The 13,667-nt window shown below is 32.4% G+C and overlaps 2 protein-coding genes across 3 annotated transcripts; one reads left to right on the plus strand and one right to left on the minus strand.

Moving 5' to 3' along the window:
- Positions 1–331: 331 nt before the first annotated feature.
- LOC136346651 (arf-GAP with dual PH domain-containing protein 1-like) lies at positions 332–11,828 on the minus strand. The gene is made up of 8 exons (XM_066295971.1): positions 11,526–11,828; positions 8,363–8,588; positions 5,689–5,814; positions 4,267–4,429; positions 4,091–4,204; positions 2,846–3,041; positions 1,298–1,489; positions 332–724 (listed from the first exon to the last, which is right to left on the minus strand). The coding sequence occupies exons 1-8, from the start codon at positions 11,602–11,604 to the stop codon at positions 660–662; spliced, it is 1,161 nt and encodes a 386-aa protein (XP_066152068.1). The 5' UTR covers positions 11,605–11,828; the 3' UTR covers positions 332–659.
- Positions 11,746–13,438, plus strand: LOC136346652 (uncharacterized). 2 transcript variants are annotated; one of them, XM_066295973.1, is made up of 3 exons: positions 11,746–11,814; positions 12,489–12,592; positions 12,901–13,436. In XM_066295973.1, exons 1-3 carry the CDS (start codon positions 11,784–11,786, stop codon positions 13,312–13,314), a joined length of 549 nt encoding a protein of 182 aa, XP_066152070.1. In that variant the 5' UTR covers positions 11,746–11,783; the 3' UTR covers positions 13,315–13,436. The 2 variants fall into 2 exon arrangements, with proteins under 2 accessions (XP_066152070.1, XP_066152069.1); XM_066295972.1 differs by lacking the exon at positions 11,746–11,814 and having other exon boundaries at positions 12,075–12,592; positions 12,901–13,438.
- Positions 13,439–13,667: the final 229 nt, after the last annotated feature.

A 13,667-nucleotide genomic window follows, 5' to 3' on the forward strand; every position in this document is an offset into this window, starting at 1 on the left:
CGCATATTTTTGCAGACTGTTGAATTTTTCCAATTTACGAGAAGTACTCGATTGAGTACTATTCTCTGAAATGTGGCATAATTTAATTGACACGAAGTCTGATATAGCCTCCTGAAATACCAATGGTCACCCGGAGTTTGGGGCATCGTGTAGATGAAATTCTTTAATATAATATATGCCTTTTTTATTTCAAAAATTCACGCTAATCGTTATGATAACATACAAAAATTACTTAGTAAACCACAGATAATCGACGAGTGACGAATCCAAAATGATCATTTTGGTATACTTACAAACTTGTTAGGTATATGTAGGAAATAAAGCTAGGAAATTGAAAATAAATAAACCATGTTTAGTATAAACCTGTACAAATAGTCTTCAACAGTGGTTCAATTAGCCATCACTTGGAACAGACAAAACTTCATCCATCCTATTCAATTACGTTCTTGGTAAGTAATGGTTAAAGGGACACGCGAAAATATTGGAATATATAAATGCTATCGCAAAAAGGAGATTGCTTCTTAGGAAAAATATAGGTACCTGTTTTGGTATTGAGTATTTGTAATAATGAGGAGTGTGGCATGGTATAATGGTAGTTTGATACACGTGATACGGCAGGACTAGGCTAGCGATGGGAGTGGCGATATGTCCATTAGGAACTACCTAGGCGAGAATATGCTCATGGAGTTCGTATTCGTTCTTTTGCGCACAAGGCGGTTTGAGACTGAAACAAAAGGCATATTATTATGTGAGTTATTAACACAAGCGTTTAGGAAGGCTTGCTTAATTCCGACAACCAAATTACCACATACTACATTTTTCTACAATGTTGAAAATATCTAAATTTGGTTAGAAACATTAACTAATAAAAATAAAATAAAGTAAAGGTAGAAAAGCTCGATGGTACCTCTTAGCACCGCTTTTCCATTTTTCTTTGCAGTAGGATAAATTTTGTTTAACAATAAATGGAAAATAATGTGGAAATAAATGTGGAAAATTGATTCCTCGTCGGACAAAGTAGGTGTCGAGTTTAAATGCGCTCCGCAAAAAAAGTATCGCCAATCACCAATATTTTTTTAACACTTTATTGAAGAAAAACGCACCAATTTTTCCAGATGACCAAGTTAGAAAAATCTTTTTTCACTTTTCGCATATGTGTGCCAGTGATACAAAGTTTTTTTTTTCGGAGCACATATAAATCATTTTTCAAACACTACGCGATTCTTCTCTCAACTACTATGCAAATTAATCAAATTTAAGCGACTCTGCTAAAAGAAATCGTCTATCAAATCAGTACCTGCGATATCTTGAGGCGTCAGCGGTCTCTCAATCACCCTTTCTAACACTTCGATCCACAAGTCTCGATCGACCTCCGATTGTGCGGACAGATTAAATACCCTTTCTGGTGTGGCAAGCATGAAGGAAAAACCTTGATCTCTCACTCCGGTAGATACACCCATTTTAAGACTATAGCCATCCGATGAATGACCTGAAATCGTTGAAATTTTGTTTGCACTGAATAATGTCATCACCTGTTGCAAGCTAGATTTTGATTAGGCGCAACTACATGATGCTAAAATGGCGAATGAGATTTTGGACAAATTATAATTAGGAAAAAAATTGAATACTCGATACTCTATGAAAATCGATGAGAGCAAAAATAATAAACGACTAAGGTATTTTCAAGGCGGAGGCGATTTTAGTTATATCTATATTAGAACAAACGTTTCTTTTTATTGGACCCATAGTTTTTCATTATTTTTTAAAATTATATTTTGAATGTGATAATTGGGTAAAGTACGACAAAGATCTTTTACTTCAAGAATCATATAGTTTTTTTTACGCAAATTACAATGAATCTGAATAATATATATCCATTACTAGTGCAAATATCATAGTTAATTTTTTTTTGCTTAGTTACAAACATTGGGATAATACTCGATTTTTATATTTAATAGTGGTTTTAAGGTTGTACTCACACACGTCATAATTAGGGACTTCGATAGAGGTATCTGGATTCTATGGGCTGTGGGTAAGAGTAGCAATTATTTATTTTGTCATGTTTAGTTTATGTCGTATGCTGATGAGTATTCAATTCGATGATTTTGGTCACATACACGTAATTATTAGGAAAATGGATAATAGTCGTATTAAATAATTGTTGCACGAGTGGTCCCTGCAATTTGACAATCAGTTTCGCATTGCAGTATTACGACATCAGCGGTAAATTCATGAACCCACTTTTAATTCTGGCCGTTAAACTAGCTCCTTAGACACGTAGTCCGGGATAATGTTGCACAAATTTTCAGTTTTGTTCCTAGTTATCGTTTTTGTGTATCGATAGACGCAGTTTACGGTGCGTCATTCGGTACCAAAAATTATTACAATACAGATTATAACTTCAATTAAAATATTGGACTTCAACAATATTCTGGTATTTATACTCACGAAATAACTCACGGTGCTGAAGTAATCAAATATTCTTTCCAAAAGTAAACGAAGAAAAATTTTTAATTTCCATGCTGCTATGATATTTTTATACTGGATCATAGTATATATGGTGGCTATTGCCCTTTTTTTTAAGAAAACTTTTTTCAACAAGGAGGATTCAATTTTGTTACATAAATAAAGTTGGAGGGAGATTTATGCACAACTCATTACGACTTCCATGTTTCGGCAAAGCTTAATTTTTTGTTTTTTTTTTCCGTAAAGTAATTGTTTACAAGAATTTAAGCGAGTTCTTTCTTATCCTAATACCTCATTGTTCTCAAATTTAGTATAAAATTCTGCCCAGTTTCAATTATATTAAAAAATTTGAATCTCTGTTAAACTAATGTTTACACACCGATGAAAATTTCCCCTTTAGGGTTGGAATCCATGGGATCATCGTGGTACATTAATTTTCTATTGTCCAAGGCGAACCATCTCTTTTTGAAACCATCGCTTATCCTAGGCCCGGTTTTCCACAACCAACCCTCCCGTGCGAAATCTTCGGTTAGGAAGTTGGCCAATTCAGATTCGCTGGCAGATGGATATGCAACCTAGAGGTTTCCTAATTTTACTTTAAGGAACAATAAAACGAATCCAGACGAGAGATTTTTAATATACGTTTCTGACGCCAAATAATTTAGGCTGAAGTTTTTGAATCTCAGAGCACCTTAAAATATTCAGTCAAAATAGGAAACATATTTCTTGTTCTCTTGTTTGCGTTTCGTAGATTTGTCTGGATTGCCTTAATAAGAACAAAAATGACACGATAATCTTTTGTTTTAGTGGCTTTTTTACTTTTTATCAAATAATATTATTTCTGAAAAAGACGAGGCATTCCAAGAGCATGGAAAAGTGTAATTATCTCACTACCTGTTGAAACGAAATGTCATGTATCTGAAATGTAATTAAAGGTCAGGTTGAAGAGTAAAAGAACATACCTAGCATCTGCAGGCATAGCAGTTTTGTGGAAATCAACTTTATATTTTTAAATGGGCTATGTTTTGTTCACCTTTTTTTGGATTCTCCATTCAATTTGCTATACGAGGGACTGACAACGTCACCGATCTTACAAAATATTTGGAATGTTCTTTTACTATTCGGCGGGAAAAGAAAATTATCGATAAAAAAAATAAATAAATAAAATACTGCTACCTGGTATCAATAAAAAAAAATGCACGTACGGCTTTACACATTCCTCCTGAAATAGGGAACATAAAAACAGCTATAATATAATACTATCAAATTGTCAATAACGTGGAGTATGAGGTTTAGGTTATTTAGACAGAGTCATCATTACAAGGTCTTATTTACTTGCTTTCAAAGCACCAATCAAATCAACAAAAAAGTTGCTACTTAGTATATTTACCAACAAATCTAGACGAGCACACAAGATACGGAGAAATAGTAAAGTATCACTTTCAATAATTTCGTGAGTTACGAGGATTTTTAGTCATAGCCCTTGATTTTTGAAGTATGTAAGCTATTTTGACTATTTCCTATCCTATAAGCACTTGAACACAATGAAGCATAATAAATAAACCACCATTTCAACGCATATTTAAAAACTCTCACCTAACTTATTTCTATAATACATTTTTACCTGTAATCTGTGAAGCTTAGCACAGCGGATAGCCATGTACCAATTGGTGATCTCTTCAGCCTTTTCGTGGTAGACGTAAATGTGTCGTGTTGTGCCGTCTTTCAGAAATGTAATCTAATAAAGTTTATGAGAAACGTTAATCCACAGTATTTTCTGGAGGCGAGAGTACTACTAACCTGTAAGGAATACGGATGTACGTTCATTTTCTCGGGCGCTAAAACTACATTCAATTCGGATATCCTAAGAACCGCCTTGGGCAACTTAGGCTCCTTATACTCGGTGATGAAATAACTTAGAGTGTCATCTTTTTCTGATAAGATGAACTTTCGTGATCGGTACCTTGAGGAATTGTTAATTACAGTGATTATTCATGGCGGATAAATTTACAGGCGAAGCCGAAGTATTGAAAATAATTAGTAAGGCCAATCAAATTTCTCCAGTTAGGTCAGTACCTAATAATATATCCGAAGATTTAGTAATTACTTCAAAATAATAAAATATGATATAGAGTGCTCCATTTTCGCGAATTAAATTTTCAAATATGAAGGTAAAAATAGTTTATTAATTTAAATCAAGTCCACGTACATAGAATAAAATTAATATTAAATTTAAAATTACAAAAGCGAATACTTCAAATGAATGCCATTTTACTCAAGTCATGCGTGCATCCGTGGAATAAAATCGTTTTATACACAACTTATTGTTCCATTTGTAATTTGAGTTAATGATTTATAAATGCAAACAATGGCGCCATCGTCTATGTTGGGCAGGATTTTGCTTTATCAAGGGTGAAATGACTTAAATTAATATTTATATAAATTAATAAAACTATTTTTAGATAGACAACAGTGCAAATTTTGAATTTTTACTTAACAGTTATTTCTGTTGAATACAGTAATTGTTTCGGGAGTTATAATATCGTGGATTTTTATGTGATTTTGTTATTACCGAAAATTCAATGATAAATCAATTATACAAAAAAGCAACGTGGTCAGTAATCATTCACGCGATCACCTGATGAGGACTAAATATGGGGCACGTGATATGAGCTCGTTTCATTTATGGAGCTACCGGTTTTTTTGGAAGACGATTTAAATTTTAAGCTATGACTTAACTTAAATCAATTTTTTCTCGACTAAGTAGGTACACGCTACAATCAACGTACACAAAATCATTTATTGATGATTCATATTAATGTACTGATGTGAAATGTTTTCATTAGTGCTTGATTTTGCAAATTTGATAAATAGCCCACGATCACACCGTACTTCCGATCAATTGAACGATATGTTTATCACTAGATCAATATCACGTTTTCGTTTTTGACCTGCTAATTTAGGAGGGGAATAAGAATTTTAGAGTGAGTTTTGGCTCTGAAAATTTAATTAATAATTTTATTGCTTCTTTTCATTTCTAGCGATGCGATGAAGCGAAACATCATGTAACTAACACGTACATTAAAGAACGATTAATACACTTGTTCGTTAAATAACTATTCACTTCGGTTTTAAAAGAATTAATTCAAATTAATTGGACCATAACATTTAATGTTAAGTATAAATACTAGTTTATTTCAAATTTGTTACGTCGTTACATACCTACTATCTTCTTTTCCTCTTTTCATTAAAAAACCTGAATAGTATCCACTAGTGTACTTTTGGCGTTCCGGATGACAGAACTCTTCCCTCTGGTACTTTGCTTGAATCCATTGTTCGACCAAAACTCTATAATTATGTTTGGAAATTACGTCAGAAGTTCGTTAAAGGTCAAAATATTAAGAAAAATTAAACAAAACCATTAAAACAAATGTTTTTCATCTTAGTGAATCACTTAAGTTTAGCCTTTCTGCTAAGTAACTGTAAATGTCATACGCTTACAGGACGTTCGTTAATGAGCTCATTCAGATGCACATTTCTCCCAATTAATACAAATTGTGAGTCGCGCTGTTTTGGAGATAGAAGAGAATACAGTGATGAAAGAAAGCATGAGATCGAAATGTAGATGAATAACTTGATTGACGAGACGCGTTACTGTGTAGACCGTGATGAATTATATTAGATTATGGCGTCGATGCACCCCATTCTCCACCAACCTGAAATAACCTGAGGTCTATTACAGTCTAGGTGAACGTAAGTTAAGTATGAAGGTTAACGTATATTCATATTGTCAGATAAATAACTGAAAAACTATAGGGAAATGGAGGAAAAAATTCAAACTTAAGTTACTTGATTTTATAACACAGTTGTTAAATGGAACAGGCAACAGCAATCTGCTGTACTTTTACAAACGCAGCATGCAGCTTGAATCTACTTGAATTTATATAATTTTCTTCGAACTTCCTGATCGTACAGTAAAATTAGAATAAAATCATATATAAAACCCATTAGGAAGTGCTGCTTTGTGTAATTCGTCATCACCTTGCGGATCCTCGTGCTCGTCTGGTAAAATTCTACTTACATAAATAACGATTCCCTAGCGTGGGAAAAATTCATATTTAGCATTCCAACTATAGTAGGCCAAATTCTATGGGATTTAAGATTTTTTAAAGTTTTTTTCTGGGTGAGTTTCTGTTTTTTTAATAGTATAGCAATATTCTAGCAATATAGGACACTCTGTATGGTGCAGATACTAAATTTTGCAGAGCCCAGGTAACATACACAGCCTGTGTGAGTACATTTCAATAACAACAAAAACAACGTGATGTGTGTGTGTGTGTGTGTATACATATATAAATGTTTATTCCCCTGTCGTCGGAAGTCAAGAGGTTTACAGGCATTACTTTTCTGTGAATCCACAAATGCAGTTCTATTAAAAAGCTGCAGAATTTCTACAACCCTTTGAGTTTCCTTCACTACGCATAGTAAATGTAATCTTACTACCTTTCATTAAAATACAACATGAAGTACAGGGTCTTCATAAAAAATATACACCTCCTTTACTTTTTTATTCCAAGATGTGTCCAATATATAAACGTTGTATAGAATTTTCTTAAGAACATTTTGGTATTCAAAGAACCTTTGGAATATATGACGAAAACTTACGTTCTCTTTTAATGCGACACCCTGTATATTACTATTTCGATGGATGAGATTCTTCATATTGATTTTTTGTTAGAAATGTGTGGTTTAATGATATATCTCTAATATTTCTTACGCAAATGAAAATAGAAATAACATGCGCTTGCGTATTAAGACTATCTTGCTACAATCGCTTATAAAGGAACTCAGCCGATAGGCTGGGAAGGGCGGGGCAAAAAGAGACTGAGAAGCCGTTGAGAGCCATCACCTTACCATTTTGCAATTATCAATTTATAAACTTTGCCATCAAATTCCTTTCTTTTTTAATGATTAAATATGGTTATGAATGAAAATTATAATATTACGTTTAAATCGAGATTAAAAATTTTGCAAACTGTGGAGATTGGTCCTCATCAAGCCTGGGAAGTTGAAATGAACCTTAATTGTGTTTTTAAATTTTAAATTAAAAAGCATATAACAGGGCTAACAATAGATTAATAATTCTTTGTCTAGTTTACGTCTATGTATATGTTTACATGTAATTTACTTAAAATATGGATATTTGCATATCTTGTCGGTATCTACAATTGTAAAGCACATTAATTTTATGGAACAAGCTCTCTTTATTTGCGTGAAAATGATTGATGGTAACATCCTTAGCCATATATTTTTTAAATTAGAATGAAGTATCTCAACTACAGATATGATCATGAACGGGACGCCCCAGTAAAAAACAGTTTTATTCGTAACTCGCATTGTTTCCTTTGATATCAAACATTTTTTAAAAATTCCTAACAACTTTTGTATTTCACACTCTTTTCTATGCCTAGTTCTAAGTTAATAACGGTGCATTTTAAAGTGAAGACCTGCACATTTATTTTTAACGTGTTTTATAACATATTATATATTGCTCAAAACAGAACCGTGAAAGGAAATTCTCATTTGAATCTAAATATGAACTTAACCCGCAATTTGAATGAATTATGCAATATTTCGTTTTTGTTATTGTGGCTGTGGTTCGGCTTTAGTTAAATCAGTTCGAAACAAAATTAAGCTAACTATTATTTAAACCAATAAAGATCCCTTAAACGGGAATTTATCCGAACTAGACGCCGCACAAGCTCCAGTCACAAAAATCGGTATATCAAAAACAGCCAGAAACCCGACATTTCTGGACTAATTATACTCGTATGCAAATGACGTCCGACAATGAAAACATCATCAAAATTAATTGCCTTAAATTGCCATCACTTACGGAGGATCGTCTTCCTTTGGCACCCGGTAGCATGGAGGCACTCTTTCTTCGTATTTCATTTTGGCTTTAGTGTTCCCCACTTCCTTCATACGATCAATTTGATAATCATCCCATCTGTCTAGTTTTAAATGTTTCACTTTACTTATGTGGACTCCAAGGCTTCTGTGTATGCCCGAGCATCGGGCGCAAATGAATATGCCAATATTGTATGCGGCATATTCAATGTCTAGAGAAAAGAAAGACTGGTGACAAAACTGAATAATCCTGCTTCCTCCGAGTATTTGCAGTATTTAGGTACATTTTGAATTTGAAGATGTTAAAACTAATTAATTAATTGACCCTTATTTTGGCTATTTAAAATGAAATATAAAATACAAAGTACATTAAATAACCGAGATAGCTTTCGTAATCCAAACATATAGACAGGGGAAACCTATAATATCACAGCAGGTACCATAATTTTGTACCTTAGTTAATAAACGAGAACATATAGGTATAGGACACAACTTGAATATGTCCAAATACGGTAATCTTATAATTTCTTCAGTTTGACTAAAAAATAATTAAATCAATAAATAACTTTTAAAAAAAGTTATTAAAAAAGTTGCTTATCCATCTATAGAACTTTTTTAAACTTAACATTGGGTTACCGGGATAGGAGATATAAACTATAAACGGACGAGGGCTGCAACTAAACTTTTTTCATAATCGAGACTATGAACATAAGGTGTACAAACTATAACTTTATTTTAAAAAGGTCGGAAAAGAAAAGCCCAGGAACGATGAAATCCGGTAACCACGCCACGTGTCCTCTGAAACGTGAGATAACATGCTCAGGGAAAATTTGCCACATTGCTTTCTAGCTTGTTTTGTTTTCAGTTGAAATCACGGTTACGCTGTAATTTTTGCTCTCATGTTGACCCAACATTATTCTTGAGGGTATGACAATCCATGACTTAAGTATTATAAATTTAAATCGTGGCAACACAATATGTATGTAGGAAAAATCCATTGGGGTCATATCAGGAGAACTATGTGGCCTATTAAAAAAAAAGTGAACAAGTTAAAGATATTGAAAGTCAGCATACAAATTTGAATACAGTTATAAACAAGTAAAACTATATGTGTCTCATAGCCTGGAAGGTCATTTTATGGTCTTGGACTGCTAACCGTAAAAAATAAGTGAGTAAGTAAATCTTTATTTACATAGCATGAGTTACTTCTTTACAATCATCACAACACATTCAAAACCAAATAAGTCAATGTTAACTACTCTTACTTCAAAAACTTATTTTAATATTAATTCAATTATCTAATATATAATCAAAAATATTAAAACAATTTTAAATTTGTTATTGATTTCATATCTGAAAAAGTTGTTTTTGCATTGAGATTGTCTAATCTAATCAAACATTATATGAAAGCTGTTCGGATCTTGACACTAGTTTTTCTAAAATATTATGGCATTAAACCATTTTGTACTTTATACATTTTTTCTCAGATTTCATATTTCATTATTATCCCTTACTGAAATCCAGTTTAGAGTTTTGAATTTTTTTTTAATTGATATTGATTTATTTGCTTATATACTTTTATATACTTTGTCAACGAGATTGTCTGTACCTTTTGATAATGAATTATATTTTAATCTAATTTGAATTAACCAATTTTACATTTTTTGAGAAATCTCGGAACACCGTTTATCGTATAGTGACAGTTTGAAAACATTTAATTTAATATAAACAGAATTGTCAATTTGTCTTCAGTGGCAACTTTTTTTCTAATTAAGGCATGTTCTTAAGTCACTACTTTAGAGTTAGAAATAGTGGGCACACCTAAATAAGGCACCAAAAAGACGAGAATTAGGATCGATTCTTCAAAGTCCAGTCAAAGGGCAAGAGCTATCAATTACCAAGTGACTGACAGTTGAAGTATTTTTTGGACTGAACTTGAGCTTAATCCACAGGTGGATTAATGACAACTCTAATGAGAGAGACACCTTAATTGATGGTTAGCCTTGACTACAAGATACTACACGTGCAGTTTAGCAGGACCATGAAAAACCCATATTTAGGTAACTACCCATGCAATTACTTAATTCATAATAATAGTAATAGTTTTTATTCTTTTGTCTATCTGAATATATGTTATCTGAGATTTGAAGGTAATAAAACAATGGGCAATAAATGCTTCAAATAAACAATTGACACATTTAAAAGGCAATCTTGGTACTCTCGATAGGGTCTACACTATCAACAAATAATATTTATGTAAGTAACTTATCTTTCATGATTAGTAAAAAGGGAAGGAATTTGTTTATTATTATAGAATGACCTGATAATCATAAACAAATATTTGATTGTGTTTACTAATTTGATTGTCTAGGTAATTACTGTAGTTTAAATGTTATTTTAGGGATATATAGGCATATTATATTGACACTTGATGTTTAGGTACATAAAAAAGTAAAACTATCACAAACTACCACATTAGCTCTATCAGAATTAAATTTCTGTGGAAATGAAAAAATGAATCCATGAGAAGTCACTATTTCAAAGTTAAAAAGAACTTTTCTGTGAATTATAACATTGACCACATTGTATAATTCACTGTTACCAAGCTCAGGGAATGGCATTTTTAAAATTTACACATCATCATCGAAAAACATTCTATTATGTAAGGTCATGAAATGCAAGCCTTACTGCCGTAAGTAGTGGTATGGGTGAATTATGAACTAGAATACTTACTTGACCTAACAAAACTTGAATCATTAATCTTAAATTTTTAATGAGGTCTAACATGATGAGATTCAAGCGGGCCTACAACTGGATTGTGATGTGATGTCTCTACTCTGAACATGAAATGTTACCGTAAAGAAATGAAATATACAATTTGTTTACTGTTTCAATTGCATCTTTTTTAATTCATAGGAAATAAAAATCTGGACATAAAATATATGATTTCAACATACTACTAAAACTTTCAGTTTTAGTACCCTCAAATGATGAAAAGAAATTTACTTAAGGGAAACACTAACTACGTTACAACAGTTAATGAACTTCTTCATTAATGTTTTATCAGGGAATTACTGTTAATTTACAAAATAATCATAATGTAGCATGGGCAGGAGTAGACTAATTAATTAATTAAGGACTTTTCTTACTCTTTGAGCCGCAATCCGCACACACGTTATTCCCTGAATATTTCAAAAGTTCGCATAAAATTCTTTCATTTCGTTCCATTTTCTAAACGGAAATCACACCTTTTCCGTGCAATAAACAACTATGCAACCAAAACAAAACTGCGACCATTTTAAAGGATTGTTTTGACGGGATTGACGTAAAACGACGTTGGTTTGACATTTGACATTGTTCCGAAAATTTAAAAATGTCTCTAATTACTCCGATGGAACTATGTAGGAATGGAAGATAGAAATGAATTGGAATTTGAAAGTATGTTTGCCTATCAACTTAGGACACAGACTAACCGTAGACCGTAACTGGTTTGGGGTTTTTATAGCGACTGATTATAAATTCAGGGTGCGTAGGAAGTTACCACAATATCCGCCATTGTACTTAAATTACCCAGTAAACATAATAATTATCACTAAAGGGCTCCTTAGACGCTCGATTATATTGCACAATATTATTGTGCGTCTGAGGAGCACATTATGTATATTGCTCAAGTATTGAACGATAATTGCGTTTACTGGAAATTATTTGCACAATACTGCATTATTTGTGCGTGTAGCGGCAATATTGCACAATATTTATTAGTTTATTTAAAATCACCATCGGCATCACTATGGCGAAGCGAAATAAAGACCGTGAATTTGTTATTGAATTTTTGCAACTATATCGTGAATATCCAGCATTATGGAAGATTAAAAGTACAGAATACAGTGATAGAAACTTAAAAGATAATGCATATAAAGTGTTAATTGAAAAATATAAGGAGATTGACCCGAAAGCAGACAAAGAAACTGTGAAAAAAAAAATTAATAGTTTGAGAACTAATTATAGAAAAGAACTGACGAAAGTAAAAGCATCCTACAAGTCGGGAACTAACACCGATGATATTTATGTGCCTGCATTATGGTATTTTAATGAACTTAATTTTTTACAAGACCAGTATATCCCTAAGGACGAATGTTCTGCGATAATATCCCAAAATGAAGAGGAAGGGATCATAGATGTCTTGGTAGATATACACGAGCAAAATGTATCAGAGGTAATTAAAGACAATTTACTTAGATATTTATTTATGTATTGAATTTTATTTTAAATGAGATCGTCTTGCCAAGCCACATTCCTTTCGTTGTTGATATAATCATAGAACTTTTGCCTGATTTTCGCAGAAACTGATGCGTTTCGTCCTCGTAGGAGTTGTACTGAATATGATTAAGAACGTTCTATATCGAGGTTAATGTCATTTTTTAGAAGCTAAAATACACAAATAATCTTATTAGCTACACTGCGTTTATGTTAATAATTTAAATTTAAATTAATAACAAAAAAAATGTATCAGTTTTGTTTCAGGAGCGACGTAGAAATGTTAAAGATAGGCCGAAACCAAACATCCAGCGACCCCCAGGAAAAAAGCAACTAATCAATCCCCAAAGAGAATTATTAAATTTGGCACGTGACTATTTACAAAGGTCTGATGAATATGAACATCTGGGAATAACATGGGCGAATGAATTAAAAAAGATGAGCCCTGACCAACAAATTCAAGCAAAAAAAGCTATTCACGACATTTTGTATGAGGGACAGTTGGGGACTTTACATAGACACTCCGTAAAGATCAATGAACTTTCAATAAATGTTCGACAACTAATTCCTCAATCGAAAAGAACAAATTGGTCATATACATCCACACCTCTCCCATCACCGCAATCGACAATTCCACAAATTAATACGGATCAGTCATCACGTTCATATGACAACTCGTAAAAAATCAAAAAATGTCCATTAGATATTTAGAATATTTATGTATTTGCTTTATTCTTTAAAAATATATATAATTTTCGTTGATGTATTCTTGCAGTTCTGTAATTATTGCTTCCCATGTTTCCAAAATAATTCCACTAATAGTTTATACTACAATTGCAGTGTTGAATTTTAAATTTTCGAAAATTCGTCCATTTGCTAAAAATCGTAGAATTGTCGTTAGCCGTTCTGCGGGTGAAATAACTTTCCTCATTATTGTATCTTGTCTTGCAATAATTGGCGCTATAATTTCCAAAAACTCATGAAATGTTTGACTATTCATTCGTAAAAAGTTTTGGTAATCTTTTGGATCACTT

Source organism: Euwallacea fornicatus, chromosome 24 (genome assembly GCF_040115645.1).
Source record: "Euwallacea fornicatus isolate EFF26 chromosome 24, ASM4011564v1, whole genome shotgun sequence".
NCBI classification, from domain to species: Eukaryota; Metazoa; Arthropoda; class Insecta; order Coleoptera; family Curculionidae; genus Euwallacea; species Euwallacea fornicatus.